Genomic DNA, 20,816 nt, shown 5'->3' with positions numbered 1-20,816 from the left:
ACATCTTAGCCCGCGTACCGCAATAAAAAAACAAAACAAAACATTATAGGCTTTTTATTGCGTACCGCAATAAAAAAACAAAACAAAACATTATAGGCTTTGCAAACCACTTAGTCTGTCACAGGTACTCAACTCTGTTTTAGTGTGAATGCAGCCAAAGACAATATGTAAGTGAATACATGTGGCTCTGTATTAAAAACTTTACTTATGAACAATGAAATGAATTTCATATAATTTTACAATATATTATTTTTCTTTTCATTTTATTTCAACCACTTAAAAATGTAAAAACCATTCTTAGCTTGCGGGCCATACGAAAACAGGCAATGATGTGAATTAGTTTACTGACCCCTTAGAGTTTGATGGTAAGTTTTTTGTTTGTTTTTTGCAGTACACGGGCCTCTCACTGTTGTGGCCTCTCCCGTTGCGGAACAGAGGCTCCGGACGCGCAGGCTCAGCGGCCATGGCTCACGGGCCTAGCCACTCCGCGGCATGTGGGATCTTCCCGGACCGGGGCACGAACCCGTGTCCCCTGCATCGGCAGGCGGACTCTCAACCACTGCGCCACCAGGGAAGCCCTGATGGTAAGTTTTTATCGAAAGTATTTGATTTCTGAGTTTAGGTAATGGATTCAGATTATGATGAGTATCTGTATTCTTTTAATAGACTGCTAGAATAAATTTTCATGTTTGCAGACTTAGTACTATATGACACTCAAATTATATTTTTTACATCAGGATTATGTGAAACTCACAGAACAAGCTTTTTATCTCATTTGATTTGTAAATTCCTTGAATATTTGATAGATTTTGCCCATAAAATGATCTGGCTTGGTGATCTCTTTAAGTAGAGATTACATCAAAATATTATTTCTCCGTTATTTGGGTCTATTAAGGGTTTACATCTTTTGGAGTTAATTCTGTCATTACATTTTCCTACAAATATCACATATTTTGCTTGATTTCCAGTTATCAGTAAATATATTAATCTCTCTAAACATCATGATGTCCATATATAATTTATGTATTCATCTGTCTTCTATTTTTTCCATCAGAATTAGCAATGCTTGTATCTATATGTATTTTTTCTGACAAAGAAATAATTTTACTTTTTCCTTGAAGTATTTTTGCCTTTTATTTTTTACTGATACCTTTTCTTCTATATTTGGATTTGGTTTGCTTTTATTTTTCTAGCATTTTGTCTTGTACATTTAGTTCACTTATTAATAATTTTTTTTTTTGGCTGTTACACGGAGCTTGTGAAATCTTAGTTCCCTGACCAAGGATTGAACCCCAGCCCTCAGCAATGAGAGCGTGGACTCCTAACCACTGGACTGCCAGAGAATTCCCTATTAATAATTTCTTCATGTTTTAATATCCACATGCCTATTAGGCTATACATTTTAATCTAAATACAGATCTGGCTGCCTGTCAACCCTCAACATTTTTCTACATAATGTGCTTATTTTCATATATACATAATTCAGGGATCGATTTCCTTCTTAACTAATATTTGGAGGGGTGTTATCAATATTCAGATATTGTTGGCTATCATATTTTTTTTTCCCATTCTGGAAAAGAATGTGACCTACATGTGTTCTGCTTTGAGGGGGAAGTGATTATTGATATTTCATGTTTTGCTCTTTTTTGACAAATGTGTTTTCAACTATTATAAATAGGTTTTTTTGATGGGTATGAAATTGTGCAGCATGAAATATGAGGTGTGAATGTAGGCTTATTCACCCATTCTTTGTCTTTGAGTTTTCTTAGGACTTTAATTTTCTTTTTAAACTTCATGCTGAGTAAGGAGTGTTGGTGAGATTCTTTTCTACAAACATTATACCCACTGGTCTTTTTTCATTATAAATTCTTTGATATAAATTGAGGTGTGAACATGATGAAACATGGTAAAAGTCCTTTCCACAAATAATAACAGTGAAAATATTACTGCTAACATTGGATAACTATCAGCTAGTTACTATATATTAGTAAGAGTCCCAACCATTTTACACATAACTCATTTATCCTTACAGCAATCCAAGACACACATCATCAGTATATATTTATACAAAAAAAATTATAAAGCAGCACTTTTTCTACAAGCATTTACTTATTTGGTTGCGTGTGCATGCATGTAAAAAAGTTTTTTTAAAAGGTCTCAAAGGATAGGGCTTCCCTGGTGGCTCAGTGGTTAAGAATCCGCCTGCCAATGCAGGGGACATGGGTTTGAGCCCTGGTCCAGGAAGATCCCACATCCGTGGAGCAACTAAGACCGTGCGCCACAACTACTGAAGCCCGTGCACCTGAAGCCCATGCTCCGCAACAAGAGAAGCGACTGCAATGAGAAGCCCGCATTCCACAATGAAGAGTAGACCCCGCTCACTGCAACCAGAGAAAAAGCCCGAATGCAGCAAAAAAAGCCCAACACAGCCAAAAATAAAATAAATTTTTTTAAAAAGTCTCAAAGGATAAAAACAAATCTGTTAATAGTGATTATGAGGGAATTGGGAGTTATTGGCAATTTTTTATAGGAAGAAAATGTTCATCAGTTATTTCAGCACTGATATTTAATGTTTTTAAGTTTCAAACAAAAAAAGTACTGAAGTTGCATTTAGAAGGCAACTTTTATAACTGCAAAGTTTAAACAGGCACCAAAATGTTTATTGGTAGTTATTTAGCAAAATGATAGTCAACCACAGAAAAGATTATTATGATACCATTAAAAGGAATGATACATAAACATCTATACTTGCTGAAATAGTAGCATGATAAAAGCAGGTTATGGTACAGCATGCATGTCACAATTACACTAAATAAAGCCTGTAAGGATATGTTGTGATAATTTGAAGTAGTCATCTCCGTTTGGTAGGCTTACAAATAATCTTTATTTTTTCTTGGTGTCTTTTTTTTTTTTTACAATAAGAAAATATTAATTTTACAAAAGGAAAAAAGAATACAGCTGCCTTCAAAAACAAAGTTGTAATTCCACCATGAATTCAAAGATAGCCTATGTAACACAATTTACAGTGTAATTTGGTAGGCCACAGATACAGAAAAGACGGCCCTAAAACATAAGTTAATACAAACTATATAATCAAAGCAGAGAATAATTGGGAAGGAATTATGGAATAAGTAGTTTGGGGATAGAATCTTTTTTGGGGGGAAAAGGGAGTTTAATTTAGACCTTGAATTCACATTTTAAAATACATTTGATTAACTTTATGTATAAAATTACAAATACTTTGAAAAAATAGTGTTAACAGAGTGTAATGGGTTGAAATATGCTGAGATCCTAACACCTGGTATCTGTGAATGTGATCTTACATGGAAATAAGGTCTTTGCACATATAATCAAGTTAAGATGAGGTCCTTAGGGTGATCCCTAATGCAATATGACCAGTGTCCATATGAGAGAAGAGACACAGAGAGAACACAGTGTGGAGATGGAGGCAGAGATTGGAGTAATGCGTCTACAAGCCAAGGTATGTCAAAAATCACTGCTACAAGAAGCTAGGAGAAGGGCATGGAACAGATTCTTCCTCAGAGCCCCAGAAGGAACCAACCTTGCCAACAACTTTGATTGTGGTTTTCAAGGCTCAAAAACTGAGAATACGTTTCTGTTGTTTTAAGCCACCTAGTTTTGTGGTACTTGGTACTTTGTTATAGTAGCCCTAGAAAACTACTACAGAGAGGAACTTTGATCATGCATTATCTGGGATTTTTTGTTTATTTTTTGCATTACCTGTTTTAAAATATATTATTATAAAGGTTATCAAAAGGTCTATCATTTATCCAATATGAATTCCTTCATGGTGGATGAGGTCACAGCGACTACCAAAGGCCTTTCCACACTCCTTACAGTCATAAGGGCCTATCATTTATCCAATATGAATTCCTTCATGGCGGATGAGGTCAGAGCGACTACCAAAGGCTTTTCCACATTCCTTGCAGTCATAAGGTTTCTCACCAGTGTGAATTCTTTGATGTCGAGTAAGGTTTGAGCCTTTATTAAAAGCCTTTCCACATTCATTACATTCATATGGTTTTTCATCTGTATGAATTCTCTGATGTTGAATAAGTTCTGAGCTCTGAATAAAGGCCTTTCCACATTCTTTACATTCATAGAGTTTCTTGCCAGCATGAATTCTGTGATGGTTAGTAAGTGTTGAGGCACTACTAAAGGCCTTCTCACATTCCTTACACTTATAAGGTTTCTCACCAGTATGCATCCTGTGGTGCTGAATAAGCCTTGAATGTTGAGTAAAGGCTTTCCCACATTCCTTACATTCATAAGGTTTCTCACCGGTATGAATTCTCAGATGTGGAAAAAGTTGTGAACTCTTAGTAAAGGCTTTTCCACATACTTTACATTCATAGGGTTTTTCACCAGTGTGAATTCTCTGATGATCATTAAGGTTTGAGCAATAATTAAAGGCTTTTCCACATTCCTTACATTCATAGGGTTTCTCACCAGTGTGAATCCTCTGATGTTGAGAAAAATATGAACTACAACTAAAAGCCTTGCCGCATTCTTTACACTCATAGGGTTTTTCACCAGTGTGAATCCTCTGATGTCGAGCAACAAGTGAGCCACGACTAAAGGATTTCCCACACTCCTTACATTCATAGTTTTTTTCAGCAGAATGAATTCTCTGATGTTGAACAAAGTGTGAGTTTTGATTAAAGGCCTTTCCACATATTTTACATTCACAGGGCTTCTCTTCATTAATAGTTTTTTGATGTGGAATAAGAAACGTGGGCTGAATAAAAGTGGGTATGTCTTCATGGGTAAACATCACTTGACTAAAATGTCTCTTCTTTAGAGAGAGTAACTTGGTCTCACACATGGATTCCAGATCTGGAAGAAAATAAAAAGGCATATGCTCATTTTTCCTATGCTGGGAAAGGTTAAACTTCTGAAAAAGAAATGCAAAGATTAAGCTGAAAATATTCGGGAAAGTAAATGCTTGGACAGTTCCCAAATATGGCTAGACAATTTGTAAAATTGATAAGAAAAGCACAGACATTAAGGAGAAGCAACAGAGGAAGTTGAAGAGGGTTAATTAGGGAAATCGATGACTCTATAATCCTGGTGTGGATCAGAATCACCTGCAATTTCAATGAATCCACACTATTCAGGGCCATCCTCCACATTATACAGTGATTCTAATCATATATACATTTATATAAGCATACACTCACACACAGAGCGTCATACTATATGTTTTGTTATTTGTGGATAACTGTCATACCTATAGGACTACTGAGGAATAAATGTGTTGAAATGTATAAATGGGGGTGGGAGAGGGTCAGCAACTCTAAGCAAAGGGTATGTTGTTGGCAAATTCACACTGGGGGACAGCCCTCAACAAGTCTAGGGTGCTGAATGAAACTGGTGAGAATGGAGGACACGTAAATTTCTTCTGTGAATAGAGCCTCATGTATGTTGGGGATTCACTGAAAATAGTTTGCCTTGGAATTCTGTGATGCTGATGCTGGGAAAGAGAAATGGAATCTTCAAGTCATGGCAGTTACTAAGAAGGGAGGAACCTTGAGTGTTAGAAAGAAGAGAATAAGAATGAAACATTCTCTGTGAGAAAATAGGAACTCCATGTCAACATTTTCTGCCGCTCTGCATATGTCTGCTAATTACCATGAAAACACTATAAGTATTGATTTGGGGCTTACAAATAAATCTTAGGGAGTAAGTGAATTCATAAATAATCTGTGAGTAATGAGGGTCAACTGTATTTTTAATAAAAGGGGGGCATAATTTCTGTTAAAAATGGCAGTATATGTAAATTTACCAATTCTTGTTCACAAATCCACAGGAAAATTATAATAAAAGCTTAACAAGGGGAAAGGAAAACCCCACTAGGACAAAAGATACTGGAGAAGAAACAGTAGCTATAAAACTTGGAAACTGGAAAGCCAATGGGTGAGTGATAAGTGACTGCAGACTGGAGAATATCAAATTGAGCCAACAGTGGGTAAATTCCACAGTACTGATTCATGGTGCAAATCCCTACAAATGCATAAGAACTGGAGGCATCAGGCACTTCTAATAGTGGAGTGCAGAGAACAGTAAAAGCTGAAGGATGAATTCAAAGACTGTATCTCCTCCCCATCCCACAGGACAGGATGATTATAGTTGTTCATTCTCACAGAAAACTAGAAATCTAGAAAAATGGAACCAGAGAAAATCTGGACTCAGGAACATCCAGCATAGCTGTGGGCATGGGTACTGAACTGAGAAGAAAGAATTAACAGAAAATATACATACTTGTGATACAAAAAATACATCTGGTCTTTGTTTCCAGTTCCTGGCAGAGCTTCAAAAACCACTGGAACTTCAAAAACCACTAGACCGTCTTTTGTTATTCACAACAAGTGCCTTTTGATCATACCTGAATTTATGATAAGGAGGTGATTCACAATGAACCCTTAGTTTCAAGGGATGGGACTGGTCATCACTCCCCACATAATGACACCCCCAGTAAAAAACTTGGCAAGGATTGGGGGAAGCTTCCTGGTTGGTGAACATATCTATGTACCAGGAGAGTACAATGTCAATAACACAAAGTGTGGGTAGTGAGAAGTAAAAGTGATTTTGTATGTGATTGAAGTTAAATTGTTATCAACTTAAAACATACTGTTATATTTTTGAAAGCCCAATGATAACCACAAAGAAGATACCTTATAGAGATTACAGAAAAGAAAAATAAAAAGGATTCAAAGCATATCAATACAAAAAATCAAAGAAACAAAAGGAAGGCAGCAAGAGAGGAAAAGCAGGACAAAAGAACTACAAAAAGAACAGAAAACAACGAACAAAACGCCAATAGTAAATCCTTCAATAATAACTTTAAATGTAAATCGATTAAACTCTCAAATCAAAAGAGACTGGCTGAATGGAGAAAACAACAATATCCAATTATATGATGTCCTCCAGAGACCCACTTTAGATTTAAGAACACAGATAATGGCTGAAAGTGAAGGGATGGGAAAAGATAATCCATGCAAATGGTAACCTAAAGAGAGCAAGGGTGGCTATACTTACATCAGATAAAATAGACTTTAAGCTAAAACAGACTTTAAGCTAAAGCTGTCACAGAAAACAAACAAGGATATTATACAATGATAAAACGGTCAATTCACCAGGAAGCTATAACAATTATAAACATACCTGCACCCAATATAAGAGCACTTAAGTATATTAAGCAAACATTGTCAAAACTGAAGGGAGACATAGACAAAAAAACAATAGCAGGACACTTCAATAGCCTACTTTCAATAATAGATAGAACAATCAGACAGTAAATCAAGAAAGAAAAGTGACTTGAACAATACCATAGGGCAAATGAACCTAAATGACATATATAGACTATTCCATTCAACAGCAGCAGAATATATTCTTATCAAGCATACACGGAACATTCTCTAGGATAGATGACATGTTAGTTCACAAAATAAGTCTTAAGAAATTTAAGATGGAAATCATATCAAGTATCTTTTCTGACTACAATGGAACAAAACTAGAAATCAACAGCAAAAGGAAAACTGGAAAATTCACAAATATGTGGAAATTAAAAACACACTTTTGAACAACCAATGGCCCAAAGAATTAGAAAATATCTTTAGACAAACAAAAACACTTATGGGATGCAGAAAAAGCAGTATGAAAATGGAATTTTATAGTTCCTACATTGAAAAAGAAGAATTGCAAATATACAACCTAACTTTACATTTCAAGGAACAAACTAAACCCAAAGTTAGCAGAAGGAAGGAAATAATAAAGATTAGGGCAGAGATAAATGAAATAGAGAGTAGAAAAACAACAGAAAAGATCAATGGAACTAATAGTTGGTTTATTGAAAAGATAAATTGACAAACTTTTAGCTAGATTAAGAAAAAAAGAAAAAAAAAAGAGAGGAGACTCAAATAAAATCAGAAATAAAAGAGACATTATAACTGATGTAACAGAAATAAAAACTGTCGTAAGAGAATACTATGAACAATTATACACCAAGAAACTGGATAAACTGGAGGAAATGGAAAAATTCCTAGAAACATACAACCTACCAAGACTGAATCATGAAGAAATAGACAGTCATGAAGAAACAGAAAGTCTAAAACTAGTAAGGAGACTGAATTAGTGATAAAAAGCCTAGGCTCTTCTTTGCTGGGAGGTTCACTAGTGAATTCTACCACACATTATGCCAATCCTTCTCAAACTCTTCCAAAAAAACTGAAGAGCAGGGAAGACTTCCAAACTCATTTTATGAAGCCAGAATTACCCTCAGACCAAACCCAGACAAGGAAGTCACAGAAAAGAAAATTACAGGCCAACATCCCTGATGAATATAAATGCAAAAATTCTCAACAGCACACTAAAAGGATCATACATCATGACCAACTACGATTTATCTGTAGGATGCAAAGATGGTTCAACATACAAAAATCAATGTGATATACCACATTAACAGAATAAAGGATAAAAATCACACAATCATCTCAATAGATAAGAAGCATTTCATAAAATTCAACATCCTTTCATGATTAAAAACTCTCAACAAACTTAGAAGTAAAATTGTCCCTATTTGAAAATGACATAGAAAAAACCCTAAAGGCTCCACATAAAAACTGTCAGAAGTAAACAAATTTAGTTTTCAGTTGCAGGATACAAAACTACAGTGTTTCTATACGCTAACAATAAACAATCTGAAAGGAAATCAGGAAAACAATTCCATTTATAATAGCATCAAAAGGAATTAAATACTTAGGAATAAACTTAACTAGGGAGATGAAAAACTTGTACAGTGAAAACTATAAAACATTGAAGAAATTAAAGATGATACTAAATGGAAAGCGATCGCGTGCTTGTGGACTGGAAGAGTTCCTACTGTTAAAATGTAATCTACAGATTCAACGCAATCCCTATAAAAATCCCAATGGCATTTTTTACAGAAATATTAATAGAAAAAAAATTGGAAGAGCTAAAAATAATCTTTAGGAAGTGTAAGAAAGCTAAAGGTATCACACTTTGATTTCAAAGTATACAACAAAGCTACAGCAGTTAAAACAGTATGGTACTGGCATAAAGACAACCACATAAACCAATGAAACAGAATATGCTAAGCATGTTTTAAAGATTTATTTAACTCATTAATGAGAGGGCCAGGGGAATGATCAAGCTAGGTCCAATTATCTAGGAGAGATTGAGTTCATATGGTACCCTAAAGAATGCAGGAATAACATCACTAAGTTGGATACAAAAACGAGTTACTGTGTTATAGGATAATAAAACCATACCCTTCAGCTACCTTTTCCACCAGACGAATCATTCACAACTTATCAATCTTTTTAAATTTAACATCTAATTTTAAGAGAACCTGGTCCCTAATGAGTAGTAAATAGTAAGTGAGACAATGATACATTTCCCAAGATAATTAAATAATCCTCGAATGGACCCGATAGATGATACACTGGTATGACATTTGAAAGACATGAAGTATTTATCCTTTTGCATTATTTTCAATTTTAGATATATACCCCGAAGTGGGGCATATGTATACCTGTTTAAGTAGTACCAGATGGCTGTAGAGAAAGGCAACACCACTGTATACTTTCACCAAAAGTGCATAAGACTTTCTTTGTCCCCACCCACAGTTGTCATTACCCAGCTTTCTACTTTCCTAGCCTAATAAGGGAAGTGATATTTCATTATTGCCTTCATTTGCATTTCTAATTATTAATAAGTATGAACATCTGGTAGGCTTATTAGCATTTTAGTCTTGTTAACTTTTATTGGTATTTTTATTGGGGTCACTAACTTCTTCCTCTTAATTAGCAAGTATCTTCTAGTCTACTGTGCATTAAATTTATCTATTGTGTCCTTCATTTAGCAGAAATCCTTAATTCTGATGTATTTCCAGTTCATGTTTTTGCTGTATGGTTTGTACTTTTAGAGTTTTATTTATTTATTTATTTTTAACAATATTTACTTAAAAGAAAAAGGGAAAAAGAAAAGCTTCAAAACCAGAGTGTGATGCCCTGTTAAGTATGTCTAATATGCATTCAAAGTACTGGAAAGCAATTTTACCAAAGGGCAATGTCACTAGGACATGTGGACCGTAATTACAAAAGAAACTTTGAAACATAAATGTGCCCATGGAAAAGAATAAAGAGAGGGAACAACGGCAAGGACACAGAACAATGAGCAGGTGCTTTGAGAGTAAGGCTCTAAGAAATGACTTGGACATTGGCCCAGGGCTGAGGTGGATATCTGGCCAACAGTCTGGGTTCCGAAGGGTAAGACTACAATTAGCAGGATTAGAGAAGGCACTGCTTCAACCTCCAAACAAGTCTCTAGTTCTCATTCCCAAGTGGATATGCTTTCCGGATTTCAACAAGGTCTCCTTGGGAGGATTAGCTCTCCGCTGTGTAGTAACGATACAGAATACCTAAGAGAACATGGCCTATGATGGGGAAGATCCAATACGACCAGCAGCTTTTGCGCGTGTTGCTTTTTGGAGGGTCCTTGCTACCACTTCCACGTTTCTTTGTTTTTAAAATATTTATTTATTTTGGCTGCACCGGGTCTTAGTTGCAGCACATGGGATCTTTAGTTATGGTATGCATGAGGGCTTCTTAGTTGCAGCACATGGACTCTTAGTTGAGGCATCCATGTGGGATCTAGTTCCCCAACCAGAGATTGAACCCGGGCCCCCTGCATTGGAAGCACAGAGTCTTACCCACTGGAGCACCAGGGAAGTCCCCCACTTCCAGGTTTAATGTAATTCAGAGGCACATCACCAATATAGTACTGCTTGAGCACTTCTCTGGCCTCAGACGAGCGGCCTACATCTTCAAAGCTTTCAGTTGCGTCTCCACGAGCTTGTTCTAGCAGAATCTCTTCTCCACCAGGATGCTCGCTAAGGAGGCAGGTGACATCACAGACTTGCCCGTGGATCACCAGCCATATCTCCTTCAGGGAGTTGCGCTTTGCCACCTCCTCCAATCGGTAAAAGGTAACTGAGGTCTTGACCCCCTTGCCCTTTCCCATTGCTGCCGCTTGCTTCCACAGTCGCCACTGGGCCTAAGCTCTTCTCCACCGCTATCCAGGTTTCCGCTGACAACTTCCTTGAGGTAGACTTTGTGCTCCTACTTTTGGAGTTTAAGGTAAGTTATCTTTCTTTGTCTATTTTTCACAAAGATTTTCTCTTTAAAAAGTTTAAATATTAAAAAATTTCCTTTTTAAACAACAGTTTTACCTTTCACGTTATATATTTAATACTATTTAATTAATTATAAAAAAGTGGAAAAAGAATAAACAGAGATCATGTGGAAAAGTATGGGGTCAAGGAAAGATAGAGAAGGGAGTGAGTAAGCAAGTTGGTAGGGAGGAAAAGCAATAAGTGAGACACAGGGAAATAAAAACAAAAAAAGCAAAAATACTCCAGAGGCTAAGTAAACCTTTGATCTGAAAACTAAGGTGATATTAGATATTAAAAAATACAAGCCAAAGAAATAAAGACACTCGTACTGGCATTATACCATAACAAGACAATAGAGTGCTGAGAAAGACTCATATATGCGAATTTATTATCCAATAAAGATGGCACCAGAAATCAATGAAGAAAGCTCAATTCTTTTACAGATGATAGAGAGGAAAATGATTCAATTTATGGAGGAAAAAAATTCTGGATCCCTGCTTATAAAATATTTAAGGCTAGCTGAGACCTATGGAGGGCAAGGAAGGAGATTCACAAACTCTTGCCTAGGTTCCTAGAGCTTTGTTGAATCCAGAATTCTCTCTCAATGGAGGCATGGTCTAATTCTATCACTATCTCGATAGGTTACATCTACTTCCAAGGATCCAACAATTAATTTCTATTGAATCAATACCACTTCTTTATTTTTTGACTGTTTTATAACTTTTTTCTGAGCTTCCTATTTGTTCTTCCTGTTTGCTGAATTCTACTTTGTAGAAATTATTTACAGAAATGTTCTAGCTCCCACATTAAACAATGAATTTCTTAATAAGTCTACATATTTTTTAAACTATGTAGCACCTAGCAGACTACTTGCACAAATTAAAAAAATCAAACTTTTTTAGAAGACTGTTCCAAAATGTTAATTCTCCAGAAACTGATGTATAACTTTATTTTAACCTTAATCAAAATGTCAGCAGTTATTTTTACGTGTGTGTGAATATTAATAAGCTGATTCTAAAATTTATATAAGGACTTCCCTGGTGGCACAGTGGTTAAGAATTCGCCTGCCAATGCAGGGGACATGGGTTTGAGCCCTGGTCTGGGAAGATCCCACATGCTGCAGAGATACTAAGCCCGTGTGCCACAACTACTGAGCCTGCGCTCTACAGCCCGTAAGCCACAGATACTGAAGCCCGTGTACCTGGAGCCTGTGCTCTGCAACAAGAGAAGCCACCACAATGAGGAGCCCGTGCACAGCAACAAAGACACAACGCAGCCAGAAATTTAAAAATAAATCTATGAAAAATAATTATAATAAAATAAATTAAATTTATATGAAAATTATCAAGAAGAAGAAGCAGGAGAGCTTGCTCTGCCAAATAAGCCTTATTATAGACTACAGTACTATTATAGTGTGGTATTGGGACAAAGGTAGACAAGCCAATGGAACAGAATAAAGTTCAGAGACAGACTCACAGATATGGCAACACATGATTTATGACAAAGGTAGCATTATAGAGAAAGGGAAAAAGTCTTTTCAGTAAACATTGCCTGGTCAATTGGATATTTACATGGAAAAATAATGAAATTTGACCCCTACCTCATACTATAAACAAATATCAGCTCCAGGAAATTGGAGATCTAAATGTAAAAGGTAAAACAAAAAAGCTACTAGAATATAACACAGGAAGCATCTTCATGACCTTGGGGTAGGCAATGAGTCCTACACAGAACACAAAAAGCAACAACTATAAAGAAAAAGATAGATAAGCCTGACTACTTAAAATTAATAAAATCAAAAGACAGCACTAAAAGGATAAGAAAGTAAGCTATAAGGTGATAGATGATATTTACAAAGACCCATATACAGAATATACAAAAAACTCCTTCAAATCACTAAGAAAAATTAAGACAACCTAATGAATAGAAGCAAGAAACTTAAACGGGCAAGTCACAGAACACACACACACACATACACCTGCAGAATGTCTAAAATTAAAAGGTCTAGCAATATCAAGAACTGGCAAGGGCTTCCCTGGTGGTGCAGTGGTTAAGAATCCGCCTGCTAATGCAGGGAACACAGGTTCGAGCCCTGTTCCGGAAGGATCCCACATGCCACGGAGCAACTAAGCCCGTGGGCCACAACTACTGAGCCTGCTCTCTGGAGCCTGAGAGCCACAACTGCTGAGGTCCACACGCCTAGAGCCTGTGCTCCGCAACAAGAGAAGCCACTGCATTGAGAAGCCCATGCACTGCAACAAAGAGTAGCCACCGCTTGCAGCAACTAGAGAAAGCCCACACGCAGCAACGAAGACCCAATGCAGCCATAAATAAATAAATTAAATTAAAAAAAAAAAAGAACTGGCAAGAATGCAGAGGAATAGCAACTTTCACACTGCTAGTGGAACTATAAATTGGTATAACCACTTTGGAAAACTGGCATTATCTTTTAAAATTGAACCAACACATATCCTATTACCAGTAATTCCACTCCTGGGTATACACCCAAAAGAAATGTGTACATATATGCACCAAAGGAATGTTCACATAGCTAAAAACTGGAAAACAACCCAACGGTCAATAGTAGAAAGGACTTATTTATAATAATTAGCAATATATAATACACACTATAAAATATATTCATAGAATGGAATACAGCATAGCGCTGAGAATGAACATCAGCTATATGCAATAACATGGGTGATGTGTCCCATAAACATAAAGTTGAGAAAAGACAAAGGCAAAAGTATAAATACTGTATGATTCCACTTATATTCAGCTCAGAAAAAGGCAAAATTATTTCACGGAGTTAGAAGTCAAGAGGAGGACAAAGAGGCTAGCGATTGGGAAAGGGCAGAAAGGATTCTAAGGTGCTAGTAATTTTCTATTACTTGTCTGAAGTGGTGGTTACATGGATGCATTCACTTGTAATTCTTCACACTATACAATCACTCATGTAGTTTCCATATGTATGTTATATCTGAATTTTTTTTAATGGAAAAAAAATCAAATGTTTGATAAATGAAACAATGAATTACTATCCAGGACAACCTGGTTAATGAAGTTAACAAATACTTAGAAAGTCAATAAAATGAAAACCAGTATTGAAACACATACACACAACACACACACACTTCTTAGGGTGGGAATATCTACTGTTAATACAAGTCTAAATGCAGCAGATCCTATGAAGGAATGAAATCTAAAGGGTGGGTAGAATAACTCTTAGAAATGACAAAGGAAGGTACTTGCTACATTGGACTGGGAATAAAGTATAAGAGAAAAAAAGCAAGATACCTCTTTTATGGAAGACGGCTTGGGTTTTTGAGGGGAGTTTTCTAATAACATCTTATATAGGTAATACCTCCTCAGGCTCTGCTCCTGCTCTATCACCTCTCACTTACCTGAACAAAGGCCTCTCGTCAGCTCTCTGTCAACCATCCAGGGCTCTTTTCCTTGTTCCAATAAGGAGATCACAGTTGGCTTAGAACTGGAAAGTCCTGATCACAAGAAAAGACATGGGACATGGTTATGCTGTTGGTGTCCCAGAAATCAGATCCGGTCCCTTGGTGATCAAGAAACAGATGCCCCTATAGGGAAGGACCAGAGAAAGATGAAGATGAAGCTTCAGCCACAGCCCAGTGGAGCTGCCCATTTCCAACTCTTGCATTCCATTCCAACTCAACCATTCCTTGGGGAACAGAGTGCAGAAATTTTGCTGGTTACTTGAAATGTGTAATTCACAATGGAGAAAGGACACATTCCCAAGGGCAGACTCTGAATTTGGGGGGATAGTTATCCTTACCCACTGAAACCAGGTTGCTGAAATTCTCCAACATCACTTCTTTGTATAAATTCATCTGACCAGAGTCCAGGCACTCCCATTCCTCCTGAGAGAAGTTTATAGACACATCCCTGAACATCACTGACCCCTGAAACAACAAACATGCTTTCACAATGGAAAGAGAGAAGAAAAAGATGATAGTAGATGAAGTGGTAGAGGGCTCTACATAAAAGGACAGAGATTATTAATCAAATCGAAGGAGCTGGAATCGATTAAATCAATATAAGACATATCTCCTATATACAGAGGGGTATGTCTAGGAATGTGCAAACAGAGTGGACTTTTCCAATGAGATGAAATAGCAAGCATGCAGTTCAGTGCCTGGCCACAGTAAAGTCTGCATAAATGAGAATTCCTTCCCATGTTCTCTTTAAGCCCCAAGAGAGGGAAAAATGTGATGGACTTAAAAAAAAAACACCTTATATTTTGGAGTAAAATTTCAGAATATCAGGAAAAAACAGAACTTTCTAAAAGCTTCTGTGGATCACATAAAAAATTTCAGGAATCAGAATGGCAATGGATTTCTCAACAGCACCATTTAAAACAAGAAAATGAAGTGATTCCTTTAATATTACAAAAGACAACAAATTCTGGCCGAGAATTCCACACACAGCCAAAGCTAGTATGAAGATTATATACAAAGCAAGACTAAATACCAAAATTGGTTTGCAATAGTAAGTCATGCTTTTCCACTAAAAGGGGACGGAAGGGCGGTAATCCACGAGATAAGCTAAATTCTTAGAAGAATTCCTTGATCGGAAATTATGGCTTTGCATTTTGTTGTTCTATTTCCTGAAAATAACTTGGAGATGCTCCTGATTTGTCCACCTACTGCTTTGATTCCTTGGATACCACTCATTCTTTCACTTTAAGCACAAACAAGTAATTGTTGCAGACGTCTCTGTATTTCGCAGCTGCCCTCTTGTAAGGCGCACTTTTCCCAAATAAAACAATTTTTAAAACCCATTTAAAAAAAAAAGAAAGATTAAATACCAAGTTAGTGTGACGATTAAATCAAGACAATTCTAGGGACTTCCGTGGCGATCCAGTGGTTAAGACTCCACACTTCCAATGTAGGGGGCGTGGGCTCGATCCCCGGTTGGGGAACTAAGATCCCACAAGTCATGTGGTGCGGCAAAAAAAAAAAAAGACAATTGTAGAACCATACAGAATGAATGTTAAATTATCTCCTGTCTAGTTTTTCTTAGGAAGCTACTGGCCTAAGTGTTCCATCAAAACTAGAGAGTAAATTAAGAAAATGAAAAGTATTATACTCTGAAACTAGAAAACTAACATGAGAATGGTGAACTAAGTCCAGTATAATTGTAAAAGGCAAGTCCCCGAACAATATCTAGACCTAGAGAGCAGACCTAGAGAGCAACACCTAGAATAGGAGGATAGAGGACTATAGTAAAGAAACTGACTACTGAGCGAAGAGGAGTTCAGATTAAAGAAACAAAGCAGCTTAGTAGGTCCCCCTTTTCACACTGTAAGCTTCTAGCTTGGAGCAAACCTGAGCTCAGAGAAAAGGCTTTAAATGAAATTTGCACATTATTATACTCAACTAGAGGTTGTAATTAGTAAAATGAGACTGATCTTGTGACTGAAAACAACCAAAGAATACCAAAGAGTGATCAAAACAATTATAGGGACTACACAAGCTTTTATTCAGGGCAACAAAAACATTAGCCATAGAGTTGAGAGTGGAAATTATAGGGGAAAGAAAATCCTTTTGCTTGCTCCCTATGGAAACCTGCTTATTTCAGTGTTGGTTATAAGTTGATTTGATGTTCCAGGTACACAGTCATAGCATCTGCAGAAAGTAATAATCTTACACTCTCTTTTCTAATTTTTAACCTAATTTTTCCTCTTGTCTAAGTGCTTTGGTTAATATCTACAGAACAATGTTAAATAACATTGGTAATGCTGTATACCGTTGTCTTTTTCTGATTTTACCTGGAATGTTTCAGATATTTCCTGATTAAACATTAGGTTAGCTTCTAAGAACAAAATTCATTTTATTCCTTTTAAAATTTATTTTCCACTACAGTATACTACCTCCCTAGAGTTACTCCCATTAATATTGGGCAATAATCTTCATTACAGAGATGGTGAGTGTAATTAGAGGTTGATGGGGGAGGGGAACCAGATGCTCTGTTTGGGCTTCGGCAAAGGAGAATGGATTAGGAAAGACTCAGCCCTTTTCCGAAGAAATTCAGATAGAAAGGCCTTACACTGAACAGACTTGGGGAGACTGATTCTCATCCTGGTTTTCTTTGGCTCTGTACCAAACACACATTTTTAAAATTGAGAGTTCCAAATTTAGTTTCAGCTCCCAATTTATACCTTCAGAAAACACAATCCCTATTCTGAGTCCTCTACCTTGGTACACTCTAATTTTCAGATATGAGAATCATAAAGTGAACTGAGAGCCTTATGATTTGGTGAGCTCCCCAAGATTAGAAGTGTTGAAACATAACTGAATAAAGATATTTTTTTCTACCAGTTAGAGGAAGAACCCCAAAACTCTAGCTACCTGCCATGCCCTCCACTCCTGTCCTGAAACAAGGCAAAGTTCTTTTGCCTAATATTGCTTTGATTTTAGCTACAAGTATTAACTCTAAAAACCAAAAAGAGAGTAAGAGACCAAAAAAAAAAAAGGGGAGAAATTATAACCTATGTATAATTAGAGCCTAAGAAGAAGAGAGAGAATGAGGCAGGGCAATCTTTTAAGATGGCTGAGGATATTCCTGAATACCTATCCACAAATTAAAAAAGCTTAACAAATTCCAAGCAGATAAATAAAAAGAAATGCACATTTAGGCACATCATACTTGAGTTACAGAAAGCCAAAAACAGAGTGACAGTCTTAAAAAGAGCCAGAGGAAGAAAAGTCAAATTACCTCAAATGAGGAGCTAGAATAATTAAAAATAGGTTAAGTAAATAAACGGGATTATCGCTTTAAATATAAATATAGAATATTTACATAACCTTGGGACAGGGAAGGATTTCCTGAATAAGATACAAAAAGATACCACCAAGGGAAAAAAAACTGATAAAAAATTAGGGGGACTTCCCTGGTGGTGCAGTGGTTAAAAACCCACCTGCCAATGCAGTAGACACGGTTCGAGCCCTGGTCCAGGAAGATCCCACATGCTGCAGAGCAACTAAGCCTGTGCACCACAACTACTGAGCCTGCGCACCACAACTACCGAAGCCTGTATGCCCTAGAGCCCACGCTGTTAACTACTGAAGCCCGCGCGCCTAGAGCCCATGCTCTGCAACGAGAGAAGCCACAACAATGAGAAGCTGTGCACCGCAATAAAGACTCAACGCAGCCAAAAATAAAAAAATATATAATAAAAAAGTCAGATTTTATTCATAAAACTACCTTAAGGGAAGTGATAAAACAATCCAGATAATAGAAAAATATAATCAATAAAGGATCCATATCCAGAAAATATAAAGAATTCCCATGAATCAATAAGAGATAATCCAGGGACTTCCCTGGTGGTGCAGTGGCTAAGAATCCCCCTGCCAATGCAGGGGACACAGGTTCCTGGTCCGGAAACATCCCACATGCCACGGAGCAACTAAGCCCATGAGCCACAATTACTGAGTCCTGAGCTCTAGAGCCTGCGAGCCAGAATTACTGAGCCCGCATGCCACAACTACTGAAGCCTGCCCGCTTAGAGTCTGTGCTCTGTAACAAAGAGAAGCCACCGCAATGAGAAGCCCGTGCACCACAACGAAGAGTAGCTCTCCGCAACTAGAGAAAGCCTGTGCGCAGCAATGAAGACCCAAAAGAGCCAAAAATAAAATAAATAAATAATTTATATATTAAAAAAAAGATAATCCAAGAGCAAAATAAAAGATTTCAACAGGTGTGTCACAAAAGAAGAAACCCTGATAACCAATAAACATATGAAGTGCTGTTCAATCTCATTATTAATCATAGAAATCGCAACTCAAACCTACATGTATCTGTGTATATGTGTGTTTGTACAAATAAATATTTTAAATAAGTGTTGAAAGATTTCATGTCTGACACAGCTCATCTGACGAATAAACCATAAATCATTCACAAAAAAAAGTGTATCTTTGAAAAATGGTATTTACAAAGATCATTTGACAACACAGGAGAATGATAGTTTTTAGTGAAAATGTAGGATATAAAATGATAAATGAAGCATAATCTGATTTCGGAAAAATAATGAAAATACACCAAAATGTTAACACTAGTTATTTGAGTGGTCTCATTTCATTTTTTCTTGGTAATCTGTGTTTTTAAAATCTCTAAAATAATCATGCTTTTATTTTAAAGTCATAATAAATATTGCATTTAAAAAGAAGAAAATTTGGGACTTCCCTAGCGGTCCAGTGGTTGGGACTTCGCCTTCCAACGTAGGGGGTGCGGGTTCGACCCCTGGTGGGGAAGCTGGGATGCCACATGCCTTGCAGCCAAAAAACCAAAGCATAAAACAGAAGAATATTGTAACAAATTCAATAAAGACTTTGAAAATGGTCCACATCAAAAAAAAATCTAAAAAAATTAAAAATATAAAAATAAAAAGAAGAAAACATGGCAAACTGAAGTGGAGCCATTTTCCAAATAAGTAAACATTAGGTATATGGGAGTTATTGTGCTTCAGTAGCAGGCTCAACTATCCTTTTCTCCAGTGGGAAAATTACAGGAACCTATAATCAAACGCATCTTTATTAAGCATTAACTTTCAGAAGAACGAAAAAAAAGAGGAAACCCCAACATACCCTGAAAACTGCTTGTATAAGTTCAGCATGCATTGTTTCCTTCTCTTCTGCGCCTCACCTGGAGAAGGATAGAACTTGGAAAGTAGAAAGTCATCGTAAGACACCAGGTTCTTCTTGTTGCTCAAACTGGTCAGGTCACAGGTCAGCCCCATCCCCATCCCCCAGCACAAAAGCGAATGAGATCAGAGAAATGGGGCGTCCCTTCCAATCCCAGTGTCTCAGGAGAAAGCTGAGGTTACTGCTGTTGAGGTCAATAATCTAATAAAACCTCACAGAGATTTCCTAAGGACAGAGTTCTGGAGTAACAATCGCACAGCTGACAGGAGCCTCATACCCATACACACAGTGCCACATACCTTAAGCAGTCATTCTTAAAACAAGGGAACACGCACTCCACATCCGCACACAGAGCCAAACATGGTATCACAGATACAATCGCAAATTCAACACGGAATACATACACTCGCACAGTCGCAGGTACTCCAGTGTCGCGGGGTCACAAGCACACACCACCATAGGGGGACACAGTCACAATTCCACAATGATAGGCATCCTATATCTGCACACGGGTCGCATAACCTCCCGCTTCTCACGCCGCTCCGCCCGCACAGGCCCAAGTACCGAGCTCCATATCGGCCTCCGGTCTCCTCAACTTAGGCCTTTCGGGTCCCCGGGGGTCCGAACCTGCAGAGCTGAACCAGTTCCCCCAGGGGCCCACGATCTCACCTCAAGGATCTAACGCTCCCGCCAGGCGTGATGAAAAGTTCGAGTTCCCGCGAGAAAAGCGACGGGCTGCCGAGCCCTCTGGGAAATGTGGTCCACAGCGAGCCCCACGGCCGATTCCTCTCAGCGCCCTCGCTGCGTCCACCCGAAATGACTGCTCCTGCAACTTTCAGAGTTTAGCCAGGTCTCAGAGTTGCAGTTCGCGGTAACTCGGCACGCTCGGGCTCAGCCACCAGAACAGACCTCACACAGGAAACTCCGGC

The 20,816-nt window shown here is 37.4% G+C and overlaps 2 protein-coding genes and 1 pseudogene across 2 annotated transcripts in view; 1 reads left to right on the top strand and 2 right to left on the bottom strand.

Annotated features, from left to right (window-relative positions):
- ZNF793 (zinc finger protein 793) overlaps positions 1-4,860 on the top strand; it is a 49,517-nt gene extending 44,657 nt beyond the window's left edge. Inside the window, exon 10 of the transcript XR_012328168.1 lies at positions 392-4,860. The gene's annotated coding sequence lies outside the window, so the exon portion shown is untranslated. The remainder of the gene's footprint in view (positions 1-391) is intronic.
- ZNF829 (zinc finger protein 829) lies at positions 2,861-20,743 on the bottom strand. Its single transcript, XM_073796583.1, has 5 exons — positions 20,452-20,743; positions 19,831-19,904; positions 15,021-15,147; positions 14,620-14,715; positions 2,861-4,857 (listed from the first exon to the last, which is right to left on the bottom strand). The coding sequence occupies exons 2-5, from the start codon at positions 19,861-19,863 to the stop codon at positions 3,878-3,880; spliced, it is 1,236 nt and encodes a 411-aa protein (XP_073652684.1). The 5' UTR covers positions 19,864-19,904; positions 20,452-20,743; the 3' UTR covers positions 2,861-3,877.
- On the bottom strand, positions 10,368-11,179 carry LOC141277228 (cytochrome b5 type B-like; annotated as a pseudogene).
- Positions 20,744-20,816: the final 73 nt, after the last annotated feature.

This window comes from Tursiops truncatus, chromosome 19 (assembly GCF_011762595.2).
Source record: "Tursiops truncatus isolate mTurTru1 chromosome 19, mTurTru1.mat.Y, whole genome shotgun sequence".
Taxonomy (NCBI): domain Eukaryota; kingdom Metazoa; phylum Chordata; class Mammalia; order Artiodactyla; family Delphinidae; genus Tursiops; species Tursiops truncatus.
Note: the sequence above shows the minus strand (reverse complement) of the source record. Positions and strands in the feature narration are given on the sequence as shown.

Excerpts from the sequence above, each read along its gene's own strand:
- ZNF829 (XM_073796583.1), bottom strand. The coding sequence starts at position 19,863 with ATGCATGCTGAACTTATACAAGCAGTTTTCAGG. Across the intron at positions 15,148-19,830 it reads TTATACAAGCAGTTTTCAGG|GGGTCAGTGATGTTCAGGGA; the intron begins GTATGTTGGGGT and ends TTGTTGTTTCAG. Across the intron at positions 14,716-15,020 it reads CAGCAACCTGGTTTCAGTGG|GACTTTCCAGTTCTAAGCCA; the intron begins GTAAGGATAACT and ends TCTTGTGATCAG.